Here is a 16,214-nt window from a genome sequence, read left to right as displayed (position 1 = left end):
ATGCAATCCTCCTGTTTCAGCCTCCCAGTATTATTATTTTTTAAACACATTTTTGCAGATATGTTTTCTATATGACTTAGAAGAACATGACGGTATTTTCCTATCTACTTCTGCATTCAGTTTGTTGCTAGATGTGGTTTTGGTTAAACATAGTCTCTCCCAGATAAGTACTTGGAAGGGGGAGAGATATATTACCAGCTTTTACAAATAATTGAAAATATTCTTCTTTGATCCTGTGCCAAAACTCAACAACCGTGTTAAAGGTTTTTTGCAATGTAGAATCTGAAATTATATGAATGATTTTTTAAAAATCAATTGGGCTGTCTTGAAATTTGAATGAACCTTTTATCTAAGTATGATTTTGTGACTTAATAGTCATTTGGAAAGTATTGGTTCACTGACTCATGAACATCTTCTAAATGATGACCAAATTTTTTTTTTTTGTGTGTGTGTGTGTGTGTGTATACCGGGGATCGAACTCAGGACCTTGTGCTTGTGAGGCAGGCGGCGGCACCACTGAGCTAAATGATGACCCATGTTATTATCCAATGTGTGTACATGTTCACGTGAACATATGTTTATGTCTATATTTATATATGTGTGTGCATATGTATATGTCACTTTTCAATATCACTGCTGATCACTTGCTGATAAGATCACTCCGGAAATTGTATTTGGAAGCTGTCCAATAGTAAAGCAGACATAAATGTCCAAATTCTAAATTTTGCTTGAAAACTCCAGTTTTATTAAGCTAATAAATCCCATTGGTTATTTGCCTTGAAATCAAAGCTTACTTTGTTCATTAAAAAAAAAATACCAGGCATATTACTTAAGCCTGAGTATCCATAGTTTGACCGTTTTCTATTCTTTCGAGTAAAAATGTTCTTCTGTGGGAAGAATGGTTGGATTAGCTCACAAATCAATCATACAAGCGCTTCTTTTTTCGAGAACCAGGCTTGAGATTTTCAATTTAAGATGACTGCCGTGGAGGAGCGGCTCTGACGCCCCTCTGGTCCCCTCTGGTCACAGAGGCATCTTGGGAAAGACAGGCTGAAGCAGAGCTCCTGCCTCAGGCCTAGGTGAGGCCTAGGTGAGGCCTAGGTGAGGCCTGAGGCAGGAACACATCGGAAGGGAAGGGTCCCACTGTGGCAGGAGGGGATAGAGAGCTCACCCTGGTATAGTGGTGAGACTCAGGAGGGTCTGGGTGACGGGGGCCGGGTCATTCAGGTCTTCAGAAATTCTCTAAGGACTTTAGCTTTAGGCTCACAGACCAGAGAGGAACAAACCAAACCATCTCTCTCCTGCCCATTGCTTAGGACAGACATTTCTCTCAGGTCTGTGGGTCCCCAGAAATGTGTTGATATCTACACAGGACAGAGCGCTCGCTGGTCCTCATAAGTAGCCACACCGAGTGTCTTTTGTCCTTCAATCTCCAGCTCCCTCCTGTGGAAGGAAACTGAATGTCTGCACCTGTCTGGATGCCACTGGGTGCAGGCCCGCAGCGCTTCTTACCAAAGGGCTGCCCTGGTTGGGAAGTCCGATGGCTGAGGCCTGGAGAAACAGCATCTCCCAGGGATCAGAGCCTTCAGATTCCTATGGACCTGGCCCTGGGCTCCAGTTCTTCATCTCCTCCATCTCTGTCTCCAGATCTGCTCCCCAGCACGCGTGCCCAGGCAGAGGTCAGCAGTCCCTGCTCTGTCCTAGGCTCCAGCTTGGCCTGGGCTCCTGACTGGGGAGCAGTGGGAGACCCCTGTGCTCTCTCAAGGGCCTCTTTCAGGGAGCTTTTCTGGGAACCCTGGGCCTGAGAGTGAGTCTGACAACCAATCTCTGGATATGGGACATTTCCAGGGTCTCCGAGGCTGCCCCACCCTCTGAGAGATGAGGGGTCTGAGGGGCCTTGGCAGATGTGCATTCTGGGAAAGCATCAAGAGGAGCTTCCTCTGTGAGACTCAGCGCCTTGGGAGGCAAGAACTGCCTGGTTCATGAAGTCTGACCAGGGCCAGGGCGTGCTCTGATACCACTGAGCGAGGGGTGGGAGAGGGCTGGAGGTGCTCAGCCTGGACGAGGCACGGGTGTGGCCGGAGGGATGATGATGGATGTGTAGCCTGAGGGCTGCCTCCTGGGAACACGGTTTTCTATGTCTGTCCCTCCACGCTGCCCCTGTGAACGGCCCTAGAAGGAGTCATTGGTTTTTCTATGTCTGTCCCTCCACGCTGCCCCTGTGAACGGCCCTAGAAGGACAGTCATTGGTGGGTGGCCTCAGTCCATGGCCTTCAGACTCCCACAGCACTTCTGCCTCCGTGATCTGAAAGTTCCCAGACCCCAGGGGCACAGCTTCCTGGCCACGCAGACGTCCTCGCGTCCACAAGGCTTACTAAGGGCTGGGGGTGAGGGAGGCGCTCCTGGAGAGTTGGGCAATCGTGCCCTTTCCCAGCGGGGAGGGACCTGGGCTTACTCAGAGGGCGGCTCCGCGGGTGCTCTCAGCTCAAGTCTGGTTTCACTGGAGCTCCTCGGGGTGCTGAGGACACAGCTCCCAGCCTCAGGTCTCTGTGCTCCACCTTCCGCTCTGGATCCAGGGCTTTGTTCCCCTCTCTCTGGGCAGCCAGAGTGCTCCCTTCGCAAGGGGGGAGTGCCTCTTAGGGACAGCAAAGCGGGGGCGGGCAGGACCTGGAAGCCAAGTCTGACGGGAGGAGCTGCCCGCCAGTGAGGGGCAGGTGGACTGAGCCCTGACCAACTGGGCTGGGACAGCACAGGGCCCACAGGTATTTCTGAGTGTGAGCGTGCGCGTTTGTTCTCTGGTGTGTCCCTCTCCTAGAAGGGGCTGGACTCTAGCAGATGAGCTCTAAAATCAGATATCCTCTGCCCTAGAACTGGGATCCTCTTTAGCCCAGCTCCACCACGAAGGAGAGGGATGCTGATGCCCCACCAGTCCCCTCCAGTCCCAGAGGCTGCTGGGAAAAAGCCAGGATGAGGGGGAGACCCCTCCCTCAGAGAGGGGCAAAGCGGACCCCTCCCCTCCCCTCCTGGTGCCCTTGTCCAGGACAGCTCAGGGTCCACAGGTGCCTCAGCACGTGAGTGTGAGTGTGAGTGTGAGCGTGAGTGTGAGTGTGAGTGTGATTGTGTCTCTTCTTCACAGCCCTCTCCTGGTCCTATCTTGGTCCTACCGCCCACTGGGAGGGAATTCTCTGCAGGAGACGCATCCCAGGATTTCAGGGAGTTTGGATTTCTGTTTGGGGCCATTCCTGTGTCTTATAGGAATGGGAGCTAACAGTCTGTGCCAGAATTAAGGTGAGGGTTAAACTGGGCCCACCTTAATGTACAGATGCAGTCCCTCCCAGTGAACGCCCGGTGAAACTGAGACAGGAGGGTGTGTTGTACCCGCTCTGTACACAGCTCCCTGAGAAGGCTGAGTGAGGCCCTGGCTCCCCGGGCCCCACAGTGTGGCGGACGAGGAGGACCGCAGTCCTCTGGGGCCTCACAGTCAGAGTAAGCACCGTTACGTTAACAGCGAGCATCCGCCTGGGACACTGCCCTCCCAGGGCTGCTGACTACACTGTCCCCATTGGTGTCCCAGGACCCTGCGAGGATGCTGCCTTGGCTTCTTGTCTTCTCTGCTCTGAGTGTCCAAGCCTTGGGTAAGTTTGCTCTCTCTGGACTAAGAAGGGCCTCCTGCCATCGTGCAATAGGAATTGTTTAAATGCTTACCCCTCCCTCTATATGTACAGCCCGGATCTTGGAGTCTAGCCCTGGGCTGAAATCCCTGTCCTGCATCTAGCAATGGTTTTGAATAAGTTATTCAGCTCTTTAAATCTTAATTTTCCTACCGGCAAATGGAGATATGGTAACGGACTTCCCAAGCTTAGCGTGGGGGTTAAATGAGATTATGTATGTGGAGGACTCGGTGGTTGGCCAACAAGAGCAGATAAATGGCAGTGATTCTCAGCGCGCCAGCCAGAGTCTAACCAGACGTGGGCCTGTGCTTGCCAGTAAGAGACGGCTTCTCGTAGGTAAGAGCATTGTTTGCTGGAGGTGGGGTGCTGACTGATGCCTGTGCCCACATCCATGGCCCGCTGCCCGGGAGCATGGGTTTAGCAGATGCCCCCAGATAAACAGGGCCTGGCCCGACTGCAGGTAATTCTACCTGCGTCTCCACTCTCTCCTCCTCCTTGTTTCCACTGTGGGTCAAATTCACACCAGAGCGGGCTTCATGCTTTTGAGGTTCCCGAGTACATTTCTGGGTTGTGCTTTGCTAATCGTGTGTGTAGATGCCCCTCATGGGACTGGGTTAATACACAGACTCCCTGATGTGGGGTGAGCAGGGAAGAGCGTACCTGCTGCGCTGCCTGAGGGCCTCTTCCTAGGGCTCCTTTACCACTGCAGGGCAGATGTACCCCACCAGCAACTGCAGCCCATGTCAGAAGGCACCAAGTGACATCCACGGTCCCCGCACAGACATCTTCACGATGGTTTCTCGGAAGGAGTGGGGGGCAGGAGCTGCTGGCTGCAGGTCTCCACTGACCATGCCGGTGGACGTTCTCGTCACACACCACGTCCCTGGACTGGAGTGCCATGACCAGGCTGCCTGCAGTCAGAGGCTGCGGGAGCTGCAGTCCTATCAGGTCCACAACTACAGCGGGTGTGACGTGGCCTACAAGTAAGAGGCTGGGCCGGGGTCCCCCGGGCCGGGATCAGAGCTGCTCCCCTATTCCTTCTCTTCTGCCTTCTTCACCTTCTGGGTGGTGGGTTTGTAGGTTTTATAGTAAATAGAATACTGAAGACCCTCATGAAATCCAAAATTCTTTGGAATTTTCTGTCTCTGAGATCTCCCAAAGGAAGCAAAGAAAGTCAAATAGTAAGTGTATTTTCTGCTCATCCATGCCTGGCTCCACCAGCACATCACAGGTTGTAGATGACTTACTTGTATCTGCATGCCTTCACTACCCAGCAGCTCTGGCTTGGTAGGACAAGTATTTCCACCTCCCCAAGGTAGGGTGGTTGTTTGATTTCCTCAGGATCACAGAATTATGGAGTCACAGAGCCTGAACTCTGTGCTCATGGTATGGTCCATCTTACCACACATACGGGCTCCTCCTTTGGTGGAGAAAACTTTCTACCACTTGCTATAATGATCCGCCCAGGAGATTCACCTCTGACTTTGGCATACACTGTGGATAGTTCCTGAACATCATGATGGCTTCCTGCCTTCAAGTGCCGTAGCATCCATGATTTCCGGCTTCAAGCCTCCCCCAGGTGGTTGATGGGAAGGGGAGTTAATGAGCCCCTGGGTGTTGGGGGTTGATGGGTAATTTCCTCAGCCCTAGCCCTTCTAATGGACAGTTCCGAAGTGCATGCACACAGTTCCTCGGAAGGACACGGAGGGTGTGGGCAGTGGCCCTGACGCCACCATGAAAACCAGCCCAGCTGGTCACACTTTATTGGCTCTCTCCTTCCTCTCTCCTTCTCTGTGCTCCCTCGCTCTGACTTCTGGAACCATTTCCCAAATGCACTGCTGCATCCACGTCTTTTTCTTAGGTTCAAGGTTTCTGAGCACCAGCGGCCCTGCGGAGAGACATTCAACTCTGTGGGGATTTCATGGGCAGCATGCACCTTGGAGAGGGGAGGAGAACCATGTTGAAGGAAGCGTAGTCAGGGGAGTCGGACCTTGGTAGTAACTGCAGGTTTCAGCACCTGCTCCTCCCAAGTACCCAGGGTGCGTCATATTCGACTCTGTCTCAGCGGGGAGGGAGACAAAGTGGGAGTAGGTCCTCTTGGATGTTAAGGACCCAGATAGGTGACTTGGTCTCTCCGCTGTCTGGGACGCAGCCGTGCAGATCCCTTTTACACAGCCGGGGACCTCTTTTCTGAGCCCAGGCGAGGGGTTTCCTCTCTCAGGCATCTGGTATCAAGCCAGTCACTACATCTGCCTTCCCTCGCCGCACAGCTTCCTGGTCGGGGACGACGGCAGGGTGTATGAAGGCGTCGGCTGGGACGTCCACGGCCTGCACACCCAGGGCTACAACAACGTCTCCCTGGGCTTCGCCTTCTTTGGCACCAAGGAAGGTAACGATCACCTGGCCAACGACGCTCCTCCAGAGAGGTCTCTACCGCTTCGTTTCCACCCTGCTGCCCTTTCCTGCATCTCTGAGGATCCCGCTCTTGCCATGCTCTTCTCCCCTGGCCTCCCTAGTGTCCTTGTGGTCCTCCCTGGCTTCCTTCTACCCTGTGCAGCAGTGACCATCACACCCCCCCCAGCACTGATTTTTGTGCAGCCGCAAGCTGTGCTTCCACTGTTCTGCCAGGCACCTCGCCTTTCCATCTCTTACTTTCAGATTTATTATAAATTAAAAAAAATTTTTTTGTTTATGGTACTGGGGATCGAACTCAGGACTTTGTGCTTGCGAGACAGGCGTGGTGCCACTGAGCTAAATCCCCAGCCCTTCCTATACAATTTTTGTTTGTTTGTTTGTTTGTTTATTTTTTGAGACAGGGTCTCACTGTGTAGTTGAGACTGTCCTGGAACTCACTATGTAGCCCAGGCTGGTCTTGAACTCACAGTGATCCTCCTGCCTCAGCCTCCCGAGTGCTGGGATGACAGGTGTGCACCACCATACCTTGTATTTCTTTTACACTTTTACAAAACCACTTTGAGGCCTCTGGTCTCTGACTTCCTCCCACTTTCTTCTAGTTTATTTATTGCTCCAACCCCCATCACCTGCATCCTAAATGTGCATTCTCCAAATATCATGTGACGCAGTTTATCATTTTCTTTACCAGTATCTTTTGAGATCGTTCCGGCAGGTTTTATGATTTCTGTACCACAGTGCAGCCTGCAGGCTCTGAGAAGTGTGTAACCCAAAGTGGCAGAGCCACGAGGAGAGGAATGAAAGCGTGTGTCTTTATTGTCCATGCGAGAGGACTCTGTGTTTGACCTCTTTATGTAGTTATTTATAGCTATTTGTTGCCACTTGTGGCTTGCGATTTTTTTTCAGCTTTAATTGAGTTTATTGGTACATTTTAGGGATACAGTACAGTTACTTTCATTGTTGGGATCTTGTACCTCTACATGACAAGTCTTGGTTCTCATTTTTTCCCCTTACCCCTGCCCTCCCTTCACCCCCTCCTCCCCTCCCCATCTACAAACACTTTATTTCCATCTTTTCATTCTCTCACATTCTTTTCTTTTCCCTTATTACCCTTCCCCTACCCATCCCACCTTCCCTACACCTTTAGCTCCTTTCTTCCCATTGGCTTGCGATTTTGAACATGTCACTCTGGAGAGCTTCAAGTGTGTCTTCGTGGCACCAACCCCAGAGATCTGCAGCGAGGTTCAAATGAGTCACTGCCGGTGAAGAGCCTGGCTCGTGCCTGGCAGGGCTCTGCTCATGGGAGTCACTGGCCTGAGCAATGGGTGCTGCCCTGAGCTCTCCGAGGTGCATGGATGGGGGGTGGATGACATCTTGGCAGGTTATTGAGAAGGGGCTTCCTCTGAACCACTGAGGAATCTGCCTCCGATGATCCTTGACTTTCTCGTCACCAATGAAAATGAGCCTGCTTTTCCTCCAGCAGTTAGGCAGGGGCTGACCAGGCGTCTCTTCTCCACACGGCTCCCCTGAAAACCAGGCCAGGCTGACATTTGCCACAAATTGCTGTGTTCCAGGCCAGAGTCCCAGCCCTGCAGCCCTGACAGCCATGAAGGGCCTCATCTCCTACGCAGTCCTACAGGGCCGCCTCTCACCCAGCTATACCCAACCACTTCTTGTGAGAGGTGAAAACTGCCTGGCCCCTCCACAGAAGGCCGGCCTGAGGAAAGGTGAGGCCTCCACCCGCACTGGGCTCCCTCCTCACCGACTCAGAAACCGTCCGGAGCGGGCTGGGGGTTTAGCTCAGTGGATCTGCTGCCTGCCTTGCAAGTGCAAGGTCCCGAGTTTGAGCCCCGGTAGCAAAACAAAACGAAACAAACAAACCAATAAGCAACAACACAAAAAAGAAAAGAAACCACTGGGAGTGACCACTTCCCAGGTTCTCATCAGATTTTTCCTGTAGGCAACTGTGCACCCGACCTTCTGAAACTTTGGGGGCTGGGTCATGTTGACAGAGACACTCTGGGCTGCCTCTTTACTACTCAGATCCCAGAGTGGAGGAGCCTTGACGTTGTAGCCCCACTTGTCCCAACGTTCTGTACCAGCCAGACCAGGGAGACACACAAAGGAAACAAGTGCAAAAGTCTCTGACTTTGTGGAGTTTCACTGTAGAGGGCAGAGAAAGGCAGCAATTACACGAACAAGTACAATACTTGATGTGTTTTATGGTAAAAAGTGTGAGGAAAGAAGAAAAGGCTTAGAAGGGGCTGTGATACATTTGTACACATATTTATGAATGCGTACACACAAACACGCATTTCTGAAAACAAAAACTAGGACCACACTAACAGACTTAAGCGCCGAGGAAAATTTTAGTTACCACTTACACTGGCTTTACAGGAAGAGTTGAGCAGCGTTTACATAATTGGGTGAACACTATTAGTTCACAAGAAGCAACATCAAAAACAATAAAATCAAGGGCCCAGGATTTAGCTCAGTGGTTCGGTCGCCTGCTTCACAAGCGCAAGGGCATGAGTTCGATCCGCAGTACCAAAAAACAAAAACCAAAAACCCCAAGAACATTCTTTCAGGGTAAGACATCAGGTCCCACTGCACAGATTTCTCTGCTCCGGACTCCGGTAGGGTCAGGCCGCTGGGGTCCCTGTCACATGAGGACCATGGCAGCCTTCAGTGGTGGGTGGCTGACGCGGGACAAAGCGAATCGCCCCCGGGCCGTCTCGTTCTCGCTGCAGCTTGCCCCAGCATCATACGGCGGGGGGCCTGGGGTGCTAGGCCCAGCCACTGCCCTAGGATGCAGCTCCCGGCTAAGTACGCCATCATCCTCCACACGGGTGGGAGAACCTGCGGGGCAGCTGCAGAGTGCCGCCTGCTGGTCGCGGATCTTCAGGCCCTCTTCATGGACAAGTACGAAGCGTGCGATGTTGGGTACAAGTAAGTGGATCCGGGCAGGGGCTGGGGCTCCTCTTCCCTTGGTGGGGGCAGAAACTGAACCTCGGTCGGAGGCAGCTAAGCAGTGATCCCAGGTAAACAGGCGGAAAGGGTGCCAAGGCCTCCGGAGAGACACCAAGGAGGCAGCCCCAGCTGGAAGCCCGTTCCTCCTTGTGTTATCTGGTCGACCTCTGTACCTAAAGACTGGGACCCTCCTCAGGAGAATATTTCTTGTTTGAAGGCAAAGAGAAGGACTGGCTAATACCCCCAGTGTTAAGGCCCCTGATTCTGCAATAAAGACCACATCCACCTAATGGAAGAGGGCAATTTTCTTTCTTTTTTCCTCATTAAGTGCAGTCCAAGTGGGTTTCAAATTTCTGTGGCAGGATTTTGGTCAAGACGTTTGCATCAAAAAATTTAAAAATCTTGTCATTTTAGCTGGGGGTGGTGGTGCGTGGCTGTAATCCCAACAGTCTGGGAGGCTGAGGCAGGAATATTGCAAGTTCAAGCCCAGTCTGGGCAATTTAGTGAGTTAGTGAGAGACACTGTCTCAAACCAAAATGAAAAAGGGGTTGGGGTATAACTCGGTGTAAAGGTCCTGGGCTCTGTTCCCAATACTACAAAAACAAACAAAACACTAACAACACATGGAAAAAACCCAAATGGTGAGCTGAACAAGTACAAATTTCTTGAGGATGCTTTCAGAGATTTCAGATACACCTGGGGTTCAACTCCATCCCGGGTACTGTGAGTCCCATCCACACTACAGTCTAGGCCTCAGGACTGTACATGTTAAGGAGGGAGCCCGCCTCCGGGGGTGCTCCTGCTTCAAGCAGTGAAGCTGGATTTCAGTCCCTGTGGTTCCCAGCCAGGTACCTTGGCTACGACGCGGCCTGCGCATGTGTGGGCAGGTGAGGATTTTCTGTTCCTTGGCATCTGTGTCTGAGCCGACTGCACCCCTCCCCTCTGTTGTGTTAGCGACAGCCCTTTCAGGATAGGAGAATGGCTTTCTCCAGCACCTGCCATCTACCAGGAGCTACCAAATGCTTTGCGAGGCAGTGTCAGTGTGGTCTTCTCCTTCATCTTAGCGGACATCTGAAATTCGACTACAAATTTGGGGATACTGAATTGGTTTGTTCCCTGTTTAAATTTGGGGGTAAGGATAGAGATCGAGAGCAGGTCTGTTCCCTCTTCCTGCAAAGGTCCCCTGAGTCCTGACTTTGATCGTGCCCCTGTCCGGCAGAGTTCCAGGCTGCCATTTTCTCTCCCTGCAGGGTCTGAGGTCAGGGTGACACTCGCGTCTCCTCTCACACGTTCTAGCACTAGGTGTGCTCCAGGCGTGCCGTCAGCTGCAGCACAGACGCCATCTTGCTCTCATTCAATTAATACCTCACTTCAGCGAGGAATAAGGGAATTAAGTCCCCATAAGGTGCATTAGGCAACATGATGAAGGGTCACGGGGGAGAACAGGAGGCTCAGGCGGCTGAGGAGATGAGCATGAGGATGTGGTCCCTGAGAGAGCCTCACGTTAGCTGTGACCCAAAGAGGGAGTGGGACGGCGGAGGGGCACGCCCGGCAGAGGGAAAGGTCTCGTGCAAAGGTCTGGAAGCCAGCCCGAGAACGCCGCCTTTGAGGAGCTGGGAGAAGCTCACTGTGACAGGGCTGGGGAGGCAGACAGGGGCCATGCCGTGTAGGACTCAACGGAGGAATTTCGGCTGAGTAGCCCAGGACTAAGAGTGGGATTTTGACATGAAAAGATTTGTACTTTAGAAAAACAGTGCTGGGTATTTCTTCAGAAATGGATCGGAAAAAGGGCAAAACCAGAGCGGTGAGAGCTGAGGATTGTATCCAGCCAGACGAGCCGACAGTGGTGGCATGGCCGGGTGGTGGCAGCTCCAAGACATTGGGAGTCAGGGAGGGGAAAGGCTCACGAGTACAGTGCGGGTCAGGTGGGAGGAGCGGTGAGAGACGCTGCAAACAAGGCTCGGTTGGTTCCTGGATGAAATGAGTGGGCCGAGGTCCCTGATGAGCAGCAGGAAGACCCGATCCCAGAGAGAGAGCAGGTGGGGAGGATGTGGGCTCAGTCGTGAACTTGTGGGCTTTTACGGGTGGTAAAGAAACAAGAAGTAGGTGGGTTTGTCCCAAGGGAATAGACTGAGGAGGACAGAATAGGCCTCGGGCAGCATCCTGAGGAATTCCACGTTTAAAAGAAAGGGCACAGGAAGCTGCGGGCAGAGAGGGAGCACCCAGAGAGGAAGAAAGCCAGAAGGGTGAGCCATGGTGGGTGCTAAGGGAAGATAATGTCTGGGGAGGGTAAGCGAGGTGTATAGGGTCAATGCACAGAGAGAATAAGCCAAGAAAAGTGGTAAGGAGACCTGGACCACCTTGGGAAAAACAGTCTCACTGGAGAGGTAGGGAAAGGCAGGAGCCAAAAGCTGCCTTCTTCTTTCTTCATTCGTGGTGAGCCTCTTGCAGGAAGCAAGTGATGTGTGGGAGAAAGGTGGACAAAAGCTAGATCACAAGAACGGGTTGTTAGAGATTCAGGGATTTCGCAAGCTGGTTGTTAGATCAGGCAAAAATCAGCCACCGTGGGAGTTTTGTTCCCCAGAAATCTGCAAATGTTATAAATCAGTTGTTCCCGTTTCCCACCCCACCTGCCCATATCCCCAGCCGCTTTTCTAGCACATCAGTGTACAGACTCGGACTTGTCTCTGTGACTTAGACTCTGACGGATAGTGTCGCAGATCAATTTGTACTTCAGTAGGGCGTGAAGGCACAAGTGGGTGAAGGTGGAAAGGAACCTCAGAGTGTCTCTCTCATGCGCAACTCCATCTCCTCCGTGGCCTTCTAGCTTCCTCGTGGGCCAGGACGGTGGTGTCTACGAAGGGGTGGGCTGGGATGTCCAAGGCTCCTCCATCCCTGGCTACAACGACATCGCCTTGGGCATTGTCTTCATGGGCACCTTCTCGGGTGAGTCGGGTGAGCTGCGGGGAGGTGGTCGTCTGGGGTGTTTGGAGGGGCCGGTGTCGGATGTGGGCAGCAAAGACTCAGCCATCGCTCAGTGCTGCACAAGCTGACGCCTCTAATTCGATGTGTAGCTAAGTCCAGCGTGTCAGGCTCCCAGGCAGAAAGCTCACCTCAGTGCACCTCCTTCCCACACAGCCACGCGCCTGTGTCTCTTTCTTTCCCAACATCTAAGAAGCACGTGAAGCACATGAACGCATGGAGACCTCTGTGGATATTTTTACAGTATCTTAGCACGTGTGTCCTGTCTCGGTCACCATAGCAACAGTGTGGGGCTAAGATGCCTTACATGTCGGAGACCGGAGATCCTCTGGGCACTACACTGCTCCGGGGAGAGAACTGCTGCATTAAACTTTAGCAGTAGAAAAAGGCTTTGTATGTATTCACAAGAATTGGATTTATTTTCCATTTGATTTCAAGAAAAACTTTGGAACTGAAACACGTTGAGCTGGCTTTCTGTCTGTCCGCAGTGTAGCTGCTGACGGTGGGATATACCAGTGTGGTGGGGAGCTGGGCGGGCTGGACTGGACCCTCTGGATCCCTACGAGTGATGGGCAGCTGTGTTTTGCAGGCGACCCACCCAATGCCGCTGCGTTGGAGGCGGCCCAGGACCTGATCCAGTGTGCTGTGGCCAAGGGGTACCTGGCCCCCAACTACCTGCTGCTGGGCCATAGTGATGTGGCCAACACTCTGTCCCCTGGACAGGCTTTGTACAGCATCATCAGGACGTGGCCTCACTTCAAACACTGAGGGCAACTCCCGCTCCCTCCGGGGCTGCTCTCCTTCCCACTGGGTCTCTGTCCTCGCCTCCCACTTGGCCTCATCACCTGTGGCCCCTCCTCTGCCAACCCCACCTTGCTCCCTTTTCCAAGGTTGGGTTGATCATGTCCCTTCCTGCTAACGCCCTCCAGCGTCCCCAGGCCCCCATGGCTGGACATTTACAGCCTCCTCTGGGTCCAGTCTCCTCTCTCCTTGCCTTCCTGTCCCCTGAGCACCCATTCGGACAGCCAGGAGAGACAAACTGAGCCCCGTCAGCCCCGTCTTCCCACCCGTGTCTGCCTCTGTGCCTGAGGTCTCACCCCCTGCAGTCTGCCTGCAGCCTCAGCCCTCACCCACCACCCAAGCCAGGGTGCCCACCCCTCCTCCCCGCTCACACACCATCTGCTTGTACAGCTCTGGAGGTTGCCTTTATTTAAAGCCTGTAATTATTTATGTGCACATCTTATCTCTCCTGGATCGTAAATTTTTCCAGGGAATAGCCAATTTGTATTCATGTCTACGTCCTCAGTTCCTGAGGAATGTCTGGAGTTTACTAGATTCTTTCGATGTTTACTGAGGAAAGAGAAGAATCAATAAATGAATAGACCCAAGTCCTGCTCACCTGGTCAGCTGGTTTTGTCCTGTTTTCCTTGAGAAATGCTTGTGTTTGGGGTTCCCTCAGTTGCACCCGCCCCTCGTTTCCTCCCAAGTAAGAGTCTTGGAGCTGGTTCTGGTGGCTAGTCAGTAATGGCTACTGAGTCTCCTGGGTCCCATGTGCCTGTCCACCTGGAGTAGCCTGAGGCCAGGTACCATGGGCTTCCTCAGGGTCAGATTTGTGTCTTCACCTGCTGCCTACCTGTGCCTGGCCAAGGTCTGGGGGACCTTTGCAGCCCTCTGCACTACAGCCTTCTTGTTGGAAGCCAGAGTCCTCCTTCATCCCTGGCTCTTGGTCTACAAAAAAGGCAGATAAGAGAAAAGCAGAAAAGAAAAACCACAATTTATCTTGTTGAAAATCCTTTTAGCTCTTTGTATTTTGTCTTGAGTGTGTTTCTGTAGGCCTTATAGCATCAGAAATAAAGGTGAGTACTCATAATTTTAAACAAAATATGTTTGTGCTTTTTAAAGTACAATATATGGGTTTCCCTGTTGGTCATTTTCTCTCAGGCTGTCTGTATAATTTGGGTGGGTATGATTTTCCTGGTTTCCCCAAAGGTGGAGAAAGATACAAAGTAAGAAGCTAAACTTGGATAAATGTAACATATAATGGCTTGGAAGAGAAAGTAAGTAAAATGAGGGAACATTCTAAAACTAAAAATTTAAAATAAGACTAAAGAGAAAGTAATACAGCATAAATGGTAAGCTAAGAAAAGTCAAAATACATACGATCAGAATCTCTCAGGAAGAAAACTAAAACAAAAATAAAGTACTAAAAACTTCTAGAAGAAATTCTTGACATAAAAATATCGGAAACTTTGTTTTTGAAGAACATGCATCATACATTAAAGGACTTATTAAAAATATGACTGCTGAAGTATATTTTAGTTTTTAAATAAAGATATTTCTTTAACAGAAATATCTTTTAGATATTCAAGAAATAAAAGAGAAAATAAACCAAAAGTGACTACCAAAAAGAGAGAGAAAATTATCATCAAACTTCTATACAACAACACTTTAGGGTAGAGGAAAATAGAATAATAAAGTATAAGGAAAATGTGACAAAAATCACTCAATACTTTCATAGTCAACCAAATTAGCCTTCAAATATAACAGCCACCAAAAATTTCACATAAGTTTTCAGGAACTGTGGAGATACTGCTCATATGAGCCTTTCCTTAGGAATCTATAAAAAGATGACTTCACATAACCAAAATAACTGAAGAGATGTTGAAATAATGACTGTAGGTGAATAATTTCTTTGTATTTATTTGTTGAATTAAACATCTCAGAAATAATATTGGTGGTGCTAGTTCCAAGAAAGTTTAGGGTGAGATGTGGAATTTAACAAATAAGTAATTATATAATAATCTAATTCCATCAACACCAGTGGTTTTGAAAAGATTTTTTTGTATGGCAAAGAAGTTATAGATAAACATAGAAAATATTAAGTAATGCATTATAACCCCAGATATAAATTTTAAAGTATCAGGATGAACTCATGAGGTATTTCTGACTCCCTGAGAATATGTTAGCTTGATATTTTTTGCCTTTGCCCACTGAGAAGGCCTAAAAACCTGATAATCCAGTAGAAATAAGCATTCTTAGCACCCATATTGTGACCTTAAATATTTCCCAGGGAAAGAAAAAACAAAGGTCTTGGAGAATTGATGGCTTGCTGGTCTGGGATAGGAAACAGGTAAACTGAAACATTTTATCACACAAGATAGTAGTGTAGCTATCACATAGGGCAAAAAGACTTGGGAGACTTTTGTTGTCCATTGGGAGAATTCCAATTCCTAATGTTTGATCATTAGTAGCAAAAATGGGTCCAATGGGTCTGAGCTCGTCCAGTTCAATTCCATTAGTTCATAGTGACACAAAATCTCCATTGGAAAATGCTAGGAGACCACCTGAATCCACTTCTTTACTTGAAAACCTGTAAAAAATGAAGGAAGAAAGTACCTATTCTGCCCTTCATGTACAAAGATACAAAACAATGCCACTGAATAGCTCAATGATTAACTTCCCCTAATAGAAATACACTAATAAATAAATAAGTAATGATAATATTAGAATATTGCCACTTTGCAAACCCTAATGAACCAAGGGATCTAGATACCAATGAAAACCACACACACACACACACACACACGCACAAACACACACGCACCACCACCACCACCACCATCACCTCCCTGTAGATTAAAGGTCCACAGATTCAGGAAGCCCACTATATATAATATATGTTAACCTATGTTTGTGTCCTATGTATGTTTTAGTGGCTGTTGCTTTGTTTTATAGAACACCTTGATGTTGAGGTGGGGATGGGGATTGAATGATTATGGTGGCCATAAGGTCAGAAGGTCTAGTGATGACCCAGAGTGAGGTGCCTCCTGGGAACACGGTTTTCTATGTCTGTCCCTCCACGCTGCCCCTGTGAACGGCCCTAGAAGGACATTCATTGGTGGGTGGCCTCAGTCCACGGCCTTCAGACTCCCACAGCACTTCTGCCTCCGTGATCTGAAAGTTCCCAGACCCCAGGGGCACAGCTTCCTGGCCACGCAGACGTCCTCGCGTCCACAAGGCTTACTAAGGGCTGGGGGTGAGGGAGGCGCTCCTGGAGAGTTGGGCAATCGTGCCCTTTCCCAGCGGGGAGGGACCTGGGCTTACTCAGAGGGCGGCTCCGCGGGTGCTCTCAGCTCAAGTCTGGTTTCACTGGAGCTCCTCGGGGTGCTGAGGACACAG

The 16,214-nt window shown here is 50.4% G+C and overlaps 1 protein-coding gene across 1 annotated transcript; it reads left to right on the top strand.

The window, feature by feature from the left end:
- Positions 1-1,669: 1,669 nt before the first annotated feature.
- LOC104876072 (peptidoglycan recognition protein 4) lies at positions 1,670-13,338 on the top strand. The gene is made up of 8 exons (XM_010643971.1): positions 1,670-1,679; positions 3,575-3,635; positions 4,381-4,654; positions 5,942-6,060; positions 7,658-7,810; positions 8,834-9,032; positions 11,881-11,999; positions 12,625-13,338. Exons 2-8 carry the CDS (start codon positions 3,587-3,589, stop codon positions 12,801-12,803), a joined length of 1,092 nt encoding a protein of 363 aa, XP_010642273.1. The 5' UTR covers positions 1,670-1,679; positions 3,575-3,586; the 3' UTR covers positions 12,804-13,338.
- Positions 13,339-16,214: the final 2,876 nt, after the last annotated feature.

Source organism: Fukomys damarensis, unplaced genomic scaffold (assembly GCF_012274545.1).
Source record: "Fukomys damarensis isolate Sample0158 unplaced genomic scaffold, DMR_v1.0_HiC HiC_scaffold_33, whole genome shotgun sequence".
Lineage (NCBI taxonomy): Eukaryota > Metazoa > Chordata > Mammalia > Rodentia > Bathyergidae > Fukomys > Fukomys damarensis.
The sequence above is the reverse complement of the archived record's forward strand: the minus strand, read 5'-3'. Positions and strand labels throughout refer to the sequence as shown.

Coding starts and splice junctions, on each gene's coding strand:
- LOC104876072 (XM_010643971.1), top strand. CDS start 3,587: ATGCTGCCTTGGCTTCTTGTCTTCTCTGCTCTGAGTGTCCAAGCCTTG. Junction 4,655..5,941: donor GGGTGTGACGTGGCCTACAA/GTAAGAGGCTGG, acceptor CTCGCCGCACAG/CTTCCTGGTCGGGGACGACG. Junction 6,061..7,657: donor CTTCTTTGGCACCAAGGAAG/GTAACGATCACC, acceptor GCTGTGTTCCAG/GCCAGAGTCCCAGCCCTGCA.